The 12,977-nt window shown below is 48.9% G+C and overlaps 1 protein-coding gene across 2 annotated transcripts in view; it reads left to right on the top strand.

Annotated features, from left to right (window-relative positions):
• The first annotated feature begins 725 nt into the window (after nt 1–725).
• The window catches only part of LOC137310878 (visinin-like protein 1), a 30,239-nt gene continuing 17,987 nt past the window's right edge, over nt 726–12,977 (top strand). For both annotated transcript variants that reach the window (XM_067978425.1, XM_067978426.1), the window contains exon 1: nt 726–887. In XM_067978425.1, the coding sequence (XP_067834526.1) occupies nt 726–887 (162 nt within the window). The remainder of the gene's footprint in view (nt 888–12,977) is intronic.

Raw genomic sequence — 12,977 nt, forward strand, 5'->3', positions numbered from 1 at the left:
CGGCGTGACGATGTGGGGTGTGACGGTGTGGGGTGTGACGGTGTGACGGTGTGGGGGTGTGACGGTGTGGGGGTGTGGGGTGTGACGGTGTGGGGTGTGACAGTGTGATGGTGTGGGGTGTGACGGTGTGGGGTGTGACGGTGTGACGGTGTGGGGTGTGACGGTGTGGGGTGTGACGGTGTGACGGTGTGGGGGTGTGACGGTGTGACGGTGTGGGGTGTGACGGTGTGGGGTGTGACGGTGTGGGGTGTGGGGTGTGACGGTGTGGGGTGTGACGGTGTGACAGTGTGGGGGTGTGACGGTGTGGGGGTGTGGGGTGTGACGGTGTGACGGTGTGGGGTGTGATGGTGTGACGGTGTGGGGTGTGACGGTGTGGGGTGTGACGGTGTGACGGTGTGGGGTGTGACGGTGTGGGGGTGTGACGGTGTGGGGGTGTGACGGTGTGGGGTGTGACGGTGTGGGGTGTGACGGTGTGGGGTGTGACGGTGTGGGGTGTGACGGTGTGACAGTGTGGGGTGTGACGGTGTGGGGTGTGACGGTGTGACGGTGTGGGGTGTGACGGTGTGGGGTGTGACGGTGTGGGGTGTGACGGTGTGACAGTGTGCTTGTGCTGTGCCTGGTGACTCCAGTTCTGCTGGGTTCAGAGTCAGGCTGTGATGTGAGGGTGGACCAGGATGGAGAAGATCTCTGAGTTTCTGATCTTTTGGAGTTACAGCTCGATTACGATGGGGAAACATAACAGCAAGCTGACACCAGAGGTCATGGACGACCTGGTGAAAAGCACAGAGTTTAATGAACAGGAGCTGAAGCAGTGGTACAAAGGCTTCCTGAAGGACTGTCCGACTGGGATCCTCAATCTCGAGGAGTTTCAGCAGCTCTACGTCAAGGTACCGATCAGTATCAGCACCCATTACTGGACTGAGGGAAAGGCCCACCTCCACTCACAAAGCAACTGTCCCTCTATCCACTCCCCCTCCCCTGCGCACCTCCCCCACACCCCCTCCCCCGCATCCCCTCCCCCTCCCCCGCATCCCCTCCCCCGCATCCCCTCCCCCTCCCCCGCATCCCCTCCCCATCCCGCTCCCCCACACCGAGTCCCCACACCCCTCCCTACACCCCATCCCCCGCACCTCCCATCCCCTAACTCTGAAACTACTGGATTGCGATAAAAACCCATCTGGTTCACGAATGTCCTTTAGGGAAGGAAACCTGCCGTCCTTACCCGGTCTGGGCCTGTTTGTGACTCCAGACCCACAGCGATGTGGTTGATTCTTAATCACCCCCTTGAAATGGCCCAGCAAGCCACGCAGTTGTACAATCTCGCTAAAAAAAGTCATAATAAGAATAAAACCGGACGGACCACTCGGCACTGGACATGACAAAGGCAAACCAAGCCCTGCAAAGTCCTCCTCACTAACATCTGGGGACTTGTGCCAAAATTGGGACAGCTGTCCCACAGACTAGTCAAGCAACAGCCTGACATAGCCATACTCACAGAATCATACCTTTCAGCCAACGTCCCAGACTCTTCCATCACCATCCCTGGGTATGTCCTGTCCCACCGGCAGGACAGACCCACCAGAGGTGGCGGTACAGTGATATACAGTCAGGAGTGAGTGGCCCTGGGAGTCCTCAACATTGACTCTGGACCCCATGAAATCTCATTGCATCAGGTCAAACATAGGCAAAGAAACCTCCTGCTGATTATCACCTACTTACCATGTTGAGCACCACTTGGAGGAAGTACTGAGAGTGGCAAGGGCACAGAATGTACTATGGGTGGGGGCTTCAATGTCCATCACCAAAAGTGGCTCAGTAGCACCACTATTGACTGAGCTGGCCGAGTCCTGAAGGACATAGCTGCCAGACTGGGCCTGCGGCAGGTGGTGAGACAACCAACATAAGGAAAAAACCTACTTGATCTCGTCCTCACCAATCTACCTGTCGCAGACGTCCATGACAGAATTTGTAGGAGTGACCATTGCACAGTCCTTGTGGAGACACTCAGGACACCATCCAACGTGTTGTGTGGCACTACCACCGTGCTAAATGGGATAGATTCAAAGCAGATCTAGCAGCTCAAAAGTGGGTATCCATGAGGCGCTGTGGGCCATCAGCAGCAGCAGAATTGTATTCCTGTAACCTCATGGCCTGACATATTCCTCACTCTACCATTACCAACAAACCAGGGGATCAACCCTGGTTCAACGAGGAGTGTAGAAGAGCATGCCAGGAGCAGCACCAGGTGTACCTAAAAATGAGGTGCCAACCTGGTGAAGTTACAACATAGGACTACATGCATGCTAAACAGCGGAAGCAACATGCTATAGACAGAGCTAAGCGATTCCACAACCAACGGATCAGATCAAAGCTCTGCAGTCCTGCCACATCCAGTCGTAAATGGTGGTGGACAATTAAACAACTAATGAAAGGAGGAGGCTCCATGAACATCCCCATCCTCAATGATGGCAGAGTCCAGCACGTGAGTGCAAAAGATAAGACTGAAGCGTTTACAACCATCTTCAGCCAGAAATGCTGAGTGGATGATCCATCTCGGCCTCCTCTTGAGATCCCCACCATCACAGAAGCCAGTCTTCAGCCAATTCGATTCACTCCATGTGATATCATAGAATCATAGAAAATTTACGGCACAGAAGGAGGCCGTTCGGCCCATCGTGTCTGTGCCGGCCGAAAAAGAGCCACCCAGCTTAATCCCACTTTCCAGCACTCGGTCCGTAGCCCTGGAGGTTACAGCACTTCAGGTGCATATTCAGGTACTTTTTAAATGAGTTGAGGGTTTCTGCCTCTCCCACCCTCTCAGGCAGTGAGTTCCAGACCCCCACCACCCTCTGGGTGAAAATATTTCTCCTCAGCTCCCCTCCAATCCTTCCACCAATTACTTTAAATCTATGCCCCCTGGTTATTGACCTCTCTGCTAAGGGAAATAGGTCCTTCCTATCCACTCTATCTAGGCCACTCATAATTTTATACACCTCAATTAAATCTCCCCTCAGCCTCCTCTGTTCCACAGAGAAGAACCCCAGCCAATCCAATCTTTCCTCATAGCTAAAATTCTCCAGTCCTGGCAACATCCTCGTAAATCTCCTCTGCACCCTCTCTAGTGCAATCACATCTTTCCTGTAATGTGACCAGAACTGTACACAGTACTCAAGCTGTGGCCTAACCAGTGTTTTATACAGTTCCAGCATAACATCCCTGCTCTTATATTCTGTGCCTCGGCTAATAAAGGAAAGTATCCCGTATGCCTTTTTAACCACCTTATCTACCTGTCCTGCTACCTTCAGGGATCTGTGGACATGCACTCCAAGGTCCCTCTGTTCCTCTACATCTCTCAGTGTATTCCCTTGCTTTGTTTGCACTCCCCAAATGCACTTCTCTGCCCACCTGACCAGTGCACTAATATCTTCCTGCAGTCTACAGCTTTCCTCCACACGGCCAATTTTTGTATCATCTGCAAACTTCTTGATCAAGCCCGCCACGTTCAAGTCCAAATCATTAATACGTACCACAAAAAGCAAGGGACCTGGTACTGAGCCCTGCGGAACCCCACTGGAAACAGCCTTCCAGTCACAAAAACACCCGTCGACCATTACCCTTTGCTTCCTGCCACTGAGCCAATTTTGGATTCCACTTTCCCTTGGATCCCATGGGATTTTATTCTTTTGACCAGTCTGCCATGTGGGACCTTGTCAAAAGCCTTGCTAAAATCCATGTAGACTACATCAAACACCGTCATCAATCCTCCTTGTTACCTGCTCAAAAAATTCAATCAAGTTAGTCAGACACGACCTTCACTTAACAAATCCGTGCTGATTGTCCTTGATTAATCAGTGCCTTTCGAAATGACGGTTTATCCCTCGAAATTGATTCCAATAATTTGCCCACCACCGAGGTTAGACTGACTGGCCTGTAATTACTCGGTTTATCCTTCACTCCCCTTTTAAACAACGGTACAATGTTAGCAGTCCTCCAATCCTCCAACACCAGGCCTGTATCCAGTGAGGATTGGAAAATGATGGTCAGAGCCTCCGCTATTTCCTCCCTGGCTTCTTTTAACAGCCTGGGATACATTTCATCCGGGCCTGGCGATTTATCTACTTTCAAAGATGCTAATCCCATTAATACTTCCTCTCTCACTGAGTTTATCCCATCCAATATTTCACACTCCTCCTCCTTAACTACAGTCTCTGCATCGTCCCTCTCTTTTGTGAAGACAGACACAAAGTATTCATTAAGAACCAGACCCACATCTTCCGCCTCCACACATAGTTTACCTTTTGGTCTCTAATAAGCCCTACTCTTTCCTTAGTTATCCTCTTGCTCTTAATGTATTTATAAAACATCTTTGGGTTTTCTTTGATTTTACTTGCCAGTATTTTTTCATTCCCTCTTTTTGCTTTCCTAATTTCCTTTTTAATTTCACCCCTGCACTTTCTATATTCCTCTAGGCTTTCTGCAGTATTGAGCTCTCGGTGTCTGACATAAGCTTCCCTTTTTTGCCTTATCTTACCCTGTGTGCTCCTTGTCATCCAGGGGGCTCTAGATTTGGGAGTCCCACCCTTTTTCTTTGTGGGAACATGTTTACTCTGAACCCCTTGAATCTCCCCCTTGAATGCCTCCCACTGCTCTGACACTGATTTACCTTCAAGTAGCCGTTTCCAGTCCACTTTTGCTAAATCACTTCTCAGCTTAGTAAAATTGGCCTTTCCCCAATTGAGAACTTTTACTCCTGTTCTGTCTTTGTCCTTTTCCATAACTATGCTAAATCTAACTGAATTATGATCACTATCACCAAAATGCTCTCCCACTGATACTCCTTCCACCTGCCCAGCTTCATTCCCTAAAACTAAATCCAGAACTGTCCCCTCTCTTGTTGGGTTTGCTAAGTACTGGCCAAAAATGTTCTCCTGAATGCATTTTAAGAATTCTGCGCCCTCTGTACCTTTTCCACTGATTCTATCCCAGTTAATATTCGGGTAGTTGAAATCCCCCACTATTACAGCACTATTGTTTTGGCACTTCTCAGAAATTTGCCTCCATATTTGCTCTTCTATCTCCCTCTGACTGTTTGGGGGTCTATAGTACACTCCCAGCAGTGTGACTGCCCCTTTTTTTGTTCTTTAGCTCAACCCATTTGGCCTCATTTGATGATCCTTCTAACATATCATCCCTCCTCACAGCTGTAATTGTTTCTTTAACCAATATTGCGACACCCCCCTCCTTCTTTATCCCCCTCTATCTCCTCTTGAAAACCCTGTAACCAGGAATGTTGAGCTGCCATTCCTGCCCCTCTTTAAGCCATGTTTCAGTAATAGCTAAGATATCGTACATCCACGTGTCTATCTGTGTCCTCAGCTCATCCGCCTTATTCACTGGACTCCCTGTATTGAGGTATATACCTTTAAGCACTGACAAACACGTCTGTTGTCCAGTTTCTAGCCTTTGTTTCCTCTGCCTTCCAAACTCGCTCACTAATTTTCAGCCTTCCATTTCCAGCTCTGCTTCTCTCCCTTCTGAATCTACGCTCAGGCTCCCATCCCCCTGCCAAGTTAGTTTAAACCCTCCCCCACAGCACCAGCAAACCTCCCCGTGAGGATATTGGTCCCGGCTCTGTTGAGGTGCAACCCGTCCGACTTGTACAGGTCCCACCTCCCACAGAACCGGTCCCAATGTCCCAGGAATCTAAAGCCCTCCCTCCTGCACCATCTCTCCAGCCACGCATTCATCTGCTCCATTCTCCTATTTCTATACTCACTAACGCGTGGCCCCGGGAGTAATCCAGAGATTACTACCCTTGAGGTCCTGCTTATTAATCTCTTTCCTAACTCCTTAAACTCTGCCTGCGGGACCTCATCCCTCTTTCTACCTATTTCATTGGTGCCGATATGGACCACGACCTCTGGCTGTTCACCCTCCCACCCCAGAATGTTCTGCAGCCACTCAGTGACATCCTTGACCCTGGCACCAGGGAGGCAACTTACCATCCTGGAATCACGTCTGCAGCCGCAGAAACGCCTGTCTGCTCCCCTAACTATAGAATCCCCGATCACTATTGCTCTCCTGATCTTTTTCCTCCCTCCTGGACAGCTGGGCCACCCATGGTGCTATGGTCTTGGATCTGGATGCACTCCCCAGAGAAACCTTCTCCTTCACCGGTATTCTCATCTGAATACTGGTTAAAGAGTGAGATGCCCTCAGGGGACTCCTGCACTACCTGCCTGGTCCTCCGTGTCTGTCTGGTGGTCACCCAGTCCCTCTCTGCCTGCTCTCTCTTAATCTGCGGGGTGACCACCTCCTGAAACGTGCTGTCCCCGTAGCTCTCACCCTCATGGATTCACTGCAGTGACTCCAGCCGCTGCTCAAGGTCCGAAACCGAGAGCTCGAGCTCCTCCAGCTGACGACACTTCCTGCACCTGTGGCCGTCCAGGACATGGGAAACGTCCTGGAGTTCCCACATGGCACAGGCCGTGCATTCGATGGGTCGAAGCTGCCCTGCTATGCCTCAATTTATTAGATTATTAACTCAAATTAACAAAAATAAACTTTAAAAACTATTAAAAAAACACTCACCAATCAGCTCCTTCCGTTGCGCTGACGTCACTTTAGGTATTTTTCCACCTCTTTCCCTGCCCTCGCTCCTCTCTCTCCCCCTCGCTCCTCTCTCTCCCCCTCGCTCCTCTCTCTCCCCCTCGCTCCTCTCTCTCCCCCTCGCTCCTCTCTCTCCCCCTCGCTCCTCTCTCTCCCCCTCGCTCCTCTCTCTCCCCCTCGCTCCTCTCTCTCCCCCTCGCTCCTCTCTCTCCCCCTCGCTCCTCTCTCTCCCCCTCGCTCCTCTCTCTCCCCCTCGCTCCTCTCTCTCCCCCTCGCTCCTCTCTCTCCCCCTCGCTCCTCTCTCTCCCCCTCGCTCCTCTCTCTCCCCCTCGCTCCTCTCTCTCCCCCTCGCTCCTCTCTCTCCCCCTCGCTCCTCTCTCTCCCCCTCGCTCCTCTCTCTCCCCCTCGCTCCTCTCTCTCCCCCTCGCTCCTCTCTCTCCCCCTCGCTCCTCTCTCTCCCCCTCGCTCCTCTCTCTCCCCCTCGCTCCTCTCTCTCCCCCTCGCTCCTCTCTCTCCCCCTCGCTCCTCTCTCTCCCCCTCGCTCCTCTCTCTCCCCCTCGCTCCTCTCTCTCCCCCTCGCTCCTCTCTCTCCCCCTCGCTCCTCTCTCTCCCCCTCGCTCCTCTCTCTCCCCCTCGCTCCTCTCTCTCCCCCTCGCTCCTCTCTCTCCCCCTCGCTCCTCTCTCTCCCCCTCGCTCCTCTCTCTCCCCCTCGCTCCTCTCTCTCCCCCCCCCCCCCCCCCCGTCGCCCCGCTCTCTCTTCCTCTCTCGCTCCTCCTTTTATCACGTGATATCAAGAAACGGCTGAGTGCACTGGATACAGCAAAGGCTATGGGCCCCGACAACATCCCAGCTGTAGTGCTGAAGACTTGTGCTCCAGAACTAGCTGTGCCTCTAGCCAAGCTGTTCCAGTACAGCTACAACACTGGCATCCACCCGACAATGTGGAAAATTGCCCAGGTATGTCCTGTCCACAAAAAGCAGGACAAATCCAATCCGGCCAATTACCGCCCCATCAGTCTACTCTCAATCATCAGCAAAGTGATGGAAGGTGTCGTCGACTGTGCTATCAAACTCACCAATAACCTGCTCACTGATGCTCAGTTTGGGTTCCGCCAGGACCACTCAGCTCCAGACCTCATTACAGCCTTGGTCCAAACATGGACAAAAGAGCTGAATTCCAGAGGTGAGGTGAGAGTGACTGCCCTTGACATCAAGGCAGCATTTGACCAAGTGTGGCACCAAGGAGCCCTAGTAAAATTGAAGTCAGTGGGAATCAGGGGGAAAACTCTCCAGTGGCTGGAGTCATACCTAGCACAAAGGAAGATGGTAATGGTTGTTGGAGGCCAATCATCTCAGCCCTAGGACATCGCTGCAGGAGTTCCTCAGGGCAGTGTCCTAGGCTCAACCATCTTCAGCTGCTTCACCAATGACCTTCCCTCCATCATAAGGTCAGAAGTGGGGATGTTCGCTGATGATTGCACAGTGTTCAGTTCCATTTGCAACCCCTTAAATAATGAAGCAGTCCGAGCCTGCATGCAGCAAGACCTGGACAACATCCAGGCTTGGGCTGATATGTGGCAAGTAACATTCGCGCCAGATAAGTGCCAGGCAATGACCATCTCCAACAAGGCAGCGAGTGACTCACCTCCTGACTCCCCAAAGCCTTTCCACCATCTACAAGGCACAAGTCAGGAGTGTGATGGAATACTCTCCACTTGCCTGGATGAGTGCAGCTCCAACAACATTCAAGAAACTCGACACCATCCAGGACAAAGCAGCCCGCTTGATTGGCACCCCATCCACCACCCTAAACATTCACTCCCTTCACCACCGGCGCACAGTGGCTGCAGTGTGTACCATCCACAGGATGCACTGCAGCAACTCGGCAAGGCTTCTTCCACAGCACCTCCCAAACCCACGACCTCTACCACCTAGAAGGACAAGAGCAGCAGGCACATGGGAACAACACCACCTGCACGATCCCCTCCAAGTCACACACCATCCCGACTTGGAAATATATCGCCGTTCCTTCATCGTTGCTGGGTCAAAATCCTGGAACTCCCTTCCTAACAGCACTGTGGGAGAACCTTCACCACACGGACTGCAGCGGTTCAAGAAGGCGGCTCACCACCACCTTCTCAAGGGCAATTAGGGATGGGCAATAAATGCTGGCTTGGACAGCCACATCCCATGAATGAATAATAAAAAAAAATCCTTCCTTAGATCAGGAGACCAAAACTGTACACAGTGCTCCAGGTGAGGTCTCACCAAAGCCCTGTACAATTGCAGTTAGACCTTCTTCCTCTTATACTCCAACCTCCTTGCAATAAAGGCCAACATACCATTTGCCTTCCTAATTGCTTGCTGTACCTGCATGCTAACTTTCTGTGATTCGTGTATATGGACATTCAAATCCCTCTGAACACCAACATATAACAGTTTCTCACCATTTAAAAAATATTCTGTTTTTCTATTTTTCCTACCAAAGTGAATAACCTCACATTTCCCCACATTATATTCCATCTGCCACCTTCTTGCCCACTCACTTAACCTGTCTATATCCCTTTGCAGACTCTTTGTGTCCTCCTCACAGCTTACCTTCCCACCTAGCTTTGTACCATCAGCAAATATGGATACATTACACTCAGTCCCTTCAACTAAGTCATTAATATAGACTGTGAATAGCTGAGGCCTAAGCACCGATCCTTGTGGTACCCCACTAGTTACAGCCTGCCAACCTGAGAATGACCCGTTTATTCCCACTCTCTGTTTTCTGTCCGTTAACCAATCTTCTATCCATGCTAATAAATTACCCCAACCCCATGAGCCCTTATCTTGTGTAACAACCTTTTATGTGGCACCTTATCGAATACCTTTTGAAAATCCAAATATACAACATCCACTGGTTCCCCTTTATCTACCCTGCTAGTTACATCCTTTAAACACTCTAATAAATTTGTCAAACACGATATCCCTTTCATATTATGATTTTCTCAGTGCACTATTACTATGTCGTTAATAATATATTCCAGCATTTTCCCGACGACTGATGTCAGACTAACTGGCCTGTAGTTCCCTGTTTTCTCTCCCTCCTTCCTTGAATAGTGGGGTTACATTTGCTTCCTTCCAATCCACTGGGACTGTTCTAGAATCTAGGGAATTCTGGAAGATTAAAACCAATGCATCCACTATCTCTGCAGCCACCTCTTTTAGAACCCTCTGATATAGGCCATCAGGTCCAGGGGATTTGTCGGCTTTTAATCCCATTAATTTCTCCAGTACCTTTTCTTTACCGATCTTAATTGCTGTAAGTTCCTCACTCTCATTACATAGAAACATAGAAAATAGGAGCAAGAGTAGGCCATTCGGTCCTTCAGGCCTGTTCTGCCATTCAAAATGATCATGGCTGATCGTCTACTCAGTACCCTGTTCCCACTTTTTCCCCATATCCCTTGATCCCTTTAGCATTAAGAAATATATCGATCTCCTTCTTGAATACATCTAATGACTTGGCCTCCACTGCCTTCTGTGGTAGAGAATTCCACAGGTTCACCACCCACTGAGTGAAGAAATTTCTCCTCATCTCGGTTCTAAATGGCATACCCCGTATCCTGAGACTGTGATCCCTGGTTCTGGACTCCCCAGCCATCGGGAACATCCTCCCTGCATCTAGTCTGTCTAGTCCTGTTAGAATATTGTATGTTTCGATGAGATCACCTCTCATTCTTCTAAACTCGAGTGAATATAGGCCTAGTCGACCCAATCTCTCCTCATACGTCAGTCCTGCCATCCCAGGAATCAGTCTGGTAAACCTTTGTTGCACTCCCTCCATGGCAAGGACATCCTCCCTCAGATAAGGAGACCAAAACTGCACACAATACTCCAGATGTGGTCTCACCAAGGCTCTGTATAACTGCAGTAAGACATCCCTGCTCCTGTACTCAAATCCTTTTGCAATGAAGGCCAACATACCATTCGCCTTCCTAACTGCTTGCTGCACCTGAATGCTCGCTTTCAGTGACTGGTGTACAAGGACACCCAGGTCTCATTGCACCTCCCCTTTTCCCAATCAATCACCATTCAGATAATAATCTGCCTTTTTGTTTTTACAACCAAAGTGGATAACCTCACATTTATCCACGTTATACTGCATCTGCCATGTTCTTGCCCACTCACCCAACTTGTCTAAATCACATTGGAGCCTCTTTGCATCCTCCTCACAGCTCACATTCCACCCCAGCTTTGTGTCGTCTGCAAACTTGGAAATGTTACATTTGGTTTCCTCATCTAAATCATTGATATATATTGTGAATAGCTGGGGCCCAAGCACTGATCCCTGCGGTACCCCACTAGTCACTGCCTGCCACCCGGAAAAAGACCCGTTTATTCCTACTCTCTGTTTCCTGTCTGTCAACCAATTCTCAATCCATGCCAGTATATTCCCCCCAATCCCATGTGCTTTAATTTTACACACTAACCTCTTGTGTGGGACCTTATCAAAAGCCTTCTGAAAATCCAAATACACCACATCCACTGGTTCTCCCCTATCTATTCTACTAGTTACATCCTCAAAAAACTCCAGTAGATTTGTTAAACATGATTTCCCTTTCATAAACCCATGCTGACTTTGTTCAATCCCGTTAATGCCCTCCAAGTGTTCAGTTATCACATCTTTTATAATAGACATGAGCATTTTCCCCACTACTGATGTTAGGCTAACTGGTCTGTAATTCCCTGTTTTTTCTCTCCCTCCTTTTTTAAATAGTGGGGTTACATTTGCTACCCTCCAATCTGTAGGAACTGTTCCATAATCTATAGAATTTTGGAAGATGATCACCAATGCATCCACTATTTCCAGGGCCACTTCCTTTAGTACTCTGGGATGTAGATTATCAGGCCCTGGGGATTTGTCAGCCTTTAGCCCCATTAATTTCACTCGCACTATTTTTTTACTAATACTGATTTCCTTCAGATCCTCCCTCTCACTAGACCCTTGGTTCCCTAACATTTCTGGCAGGTTATTTGTGTCCTCCTTTGTGAAGACAGAAGCAAAGTATGTGTTTAATTGTTCTGCCATTTCTTTGTTCCCCATTATAATTTCCTCCATTTCTGACTGTAAGGGACCTACATTTGTCTTCACTAATCTTTTTCTCTTGACATATTTATAGAAGCTTTTACAGTCAGTTTTTATGTTCCCTGCTAGTTTACTCTCATACTCTATTTTTCCCCTCTTAATCAATCTCTTTGTCCTTTGCTGAATTCTGAACTGCTCCCAATCTTCAGGCTTGCCGCTTTTTCTGGCAATTTTATATGTCTCCTCTTTGGATCTAATACAATCCCTAATTTCTTTTGTAAGCCACGGTTGAGCCACTTTTCCTGTTTTATTTTTGCGCCAGACAGGAATGAATAATTGTTGTAATTCCTGCACACGTTCTTTAAATATTAGCCATTGCCTATCCACCGTCATCCCTTTTAGTAAAGTTCCCCAATCTATCATAGCCAACTTGCACCTCATACTTTCATAATTTCCTTTATTTGGATTCAGGACCCTAGTTTCGGATTCAACTACTTCACTCTCCATCTTAATGAGGAATTCTATCATGTTATGGTCGCTCTTCCCTCAGGGACCCTCACAACAAGATTGTTAATTAATCCTTTCTCATTCTATATAGAGGCAGTAGTAGAGGCGGGTACAATTTTGTCTTTTAAAAAGCATTTGGACAGTTACATGGGTAAGATGGGTATAGAGGGATATGGGCCAAGTGCAGGCAATTGGGACTAGCTTAGTGGTATAAACTGGGCAACATGGACATGTTGGGCCGAAGGGCCTGTTTCCATGTTGTAACTTCTATGATTCTATGATTGCACAACACCCAGTCTAGGATCGCCTGTTCTCTAGTTGGTTCCTCAACGTATTGGTCTAGAAAACCATCACATACACACTCCAGGAATTCCTCCCCCACAGTATTATTGCTAATTTGGTTTGACCAATCTATATGTAAATTAAAGTCACCCATGATTATAGTTGTACCCTTCTTGCATGCGTCTCTAATTTCCTGTTTAACGCCCTCCCCTACATCTCCACTACTGTTTGGGGGCCTATAGACAACCCCCACCAACGTTTTCTGCCCCTTGGTGTTTCTTAGCTCCACCCATACAGATTCCACATCGTGATTTTCCGAGTCAATATCCTTCCTCACTATTGCATTGATTTCCTCCTTTGCTAGTAACTCTACCCCACCTCCTTTCCCTTTTTGCCTGTCCTTCCTAAATATTGACTACCCCTGGATGTTCAGTTCCCATCCTTGGTCACCCTGCAGCCATGTCCCCGTAATCGCAATGATATCATAACCATTAATATCTATCTG

The sequence above is a fragment of the Heptranchias perlo genome, unplaced genomic scaffold (assembly GCF_035084215.1).
Source record: "Heptranchias perlo isolate sHepPer1 unplaced genomic scaffold, sHepPer1.hap1 HAP1_SCAFFOLD_284, whole genome shotgun sequence".
Lineage (NCBI taxonomy): Eukaryota > Metazoa > Chordata > Chondrichthyes > Hexanchiformes > Hexanchidae > Heptranchias > Heptranchias perlo.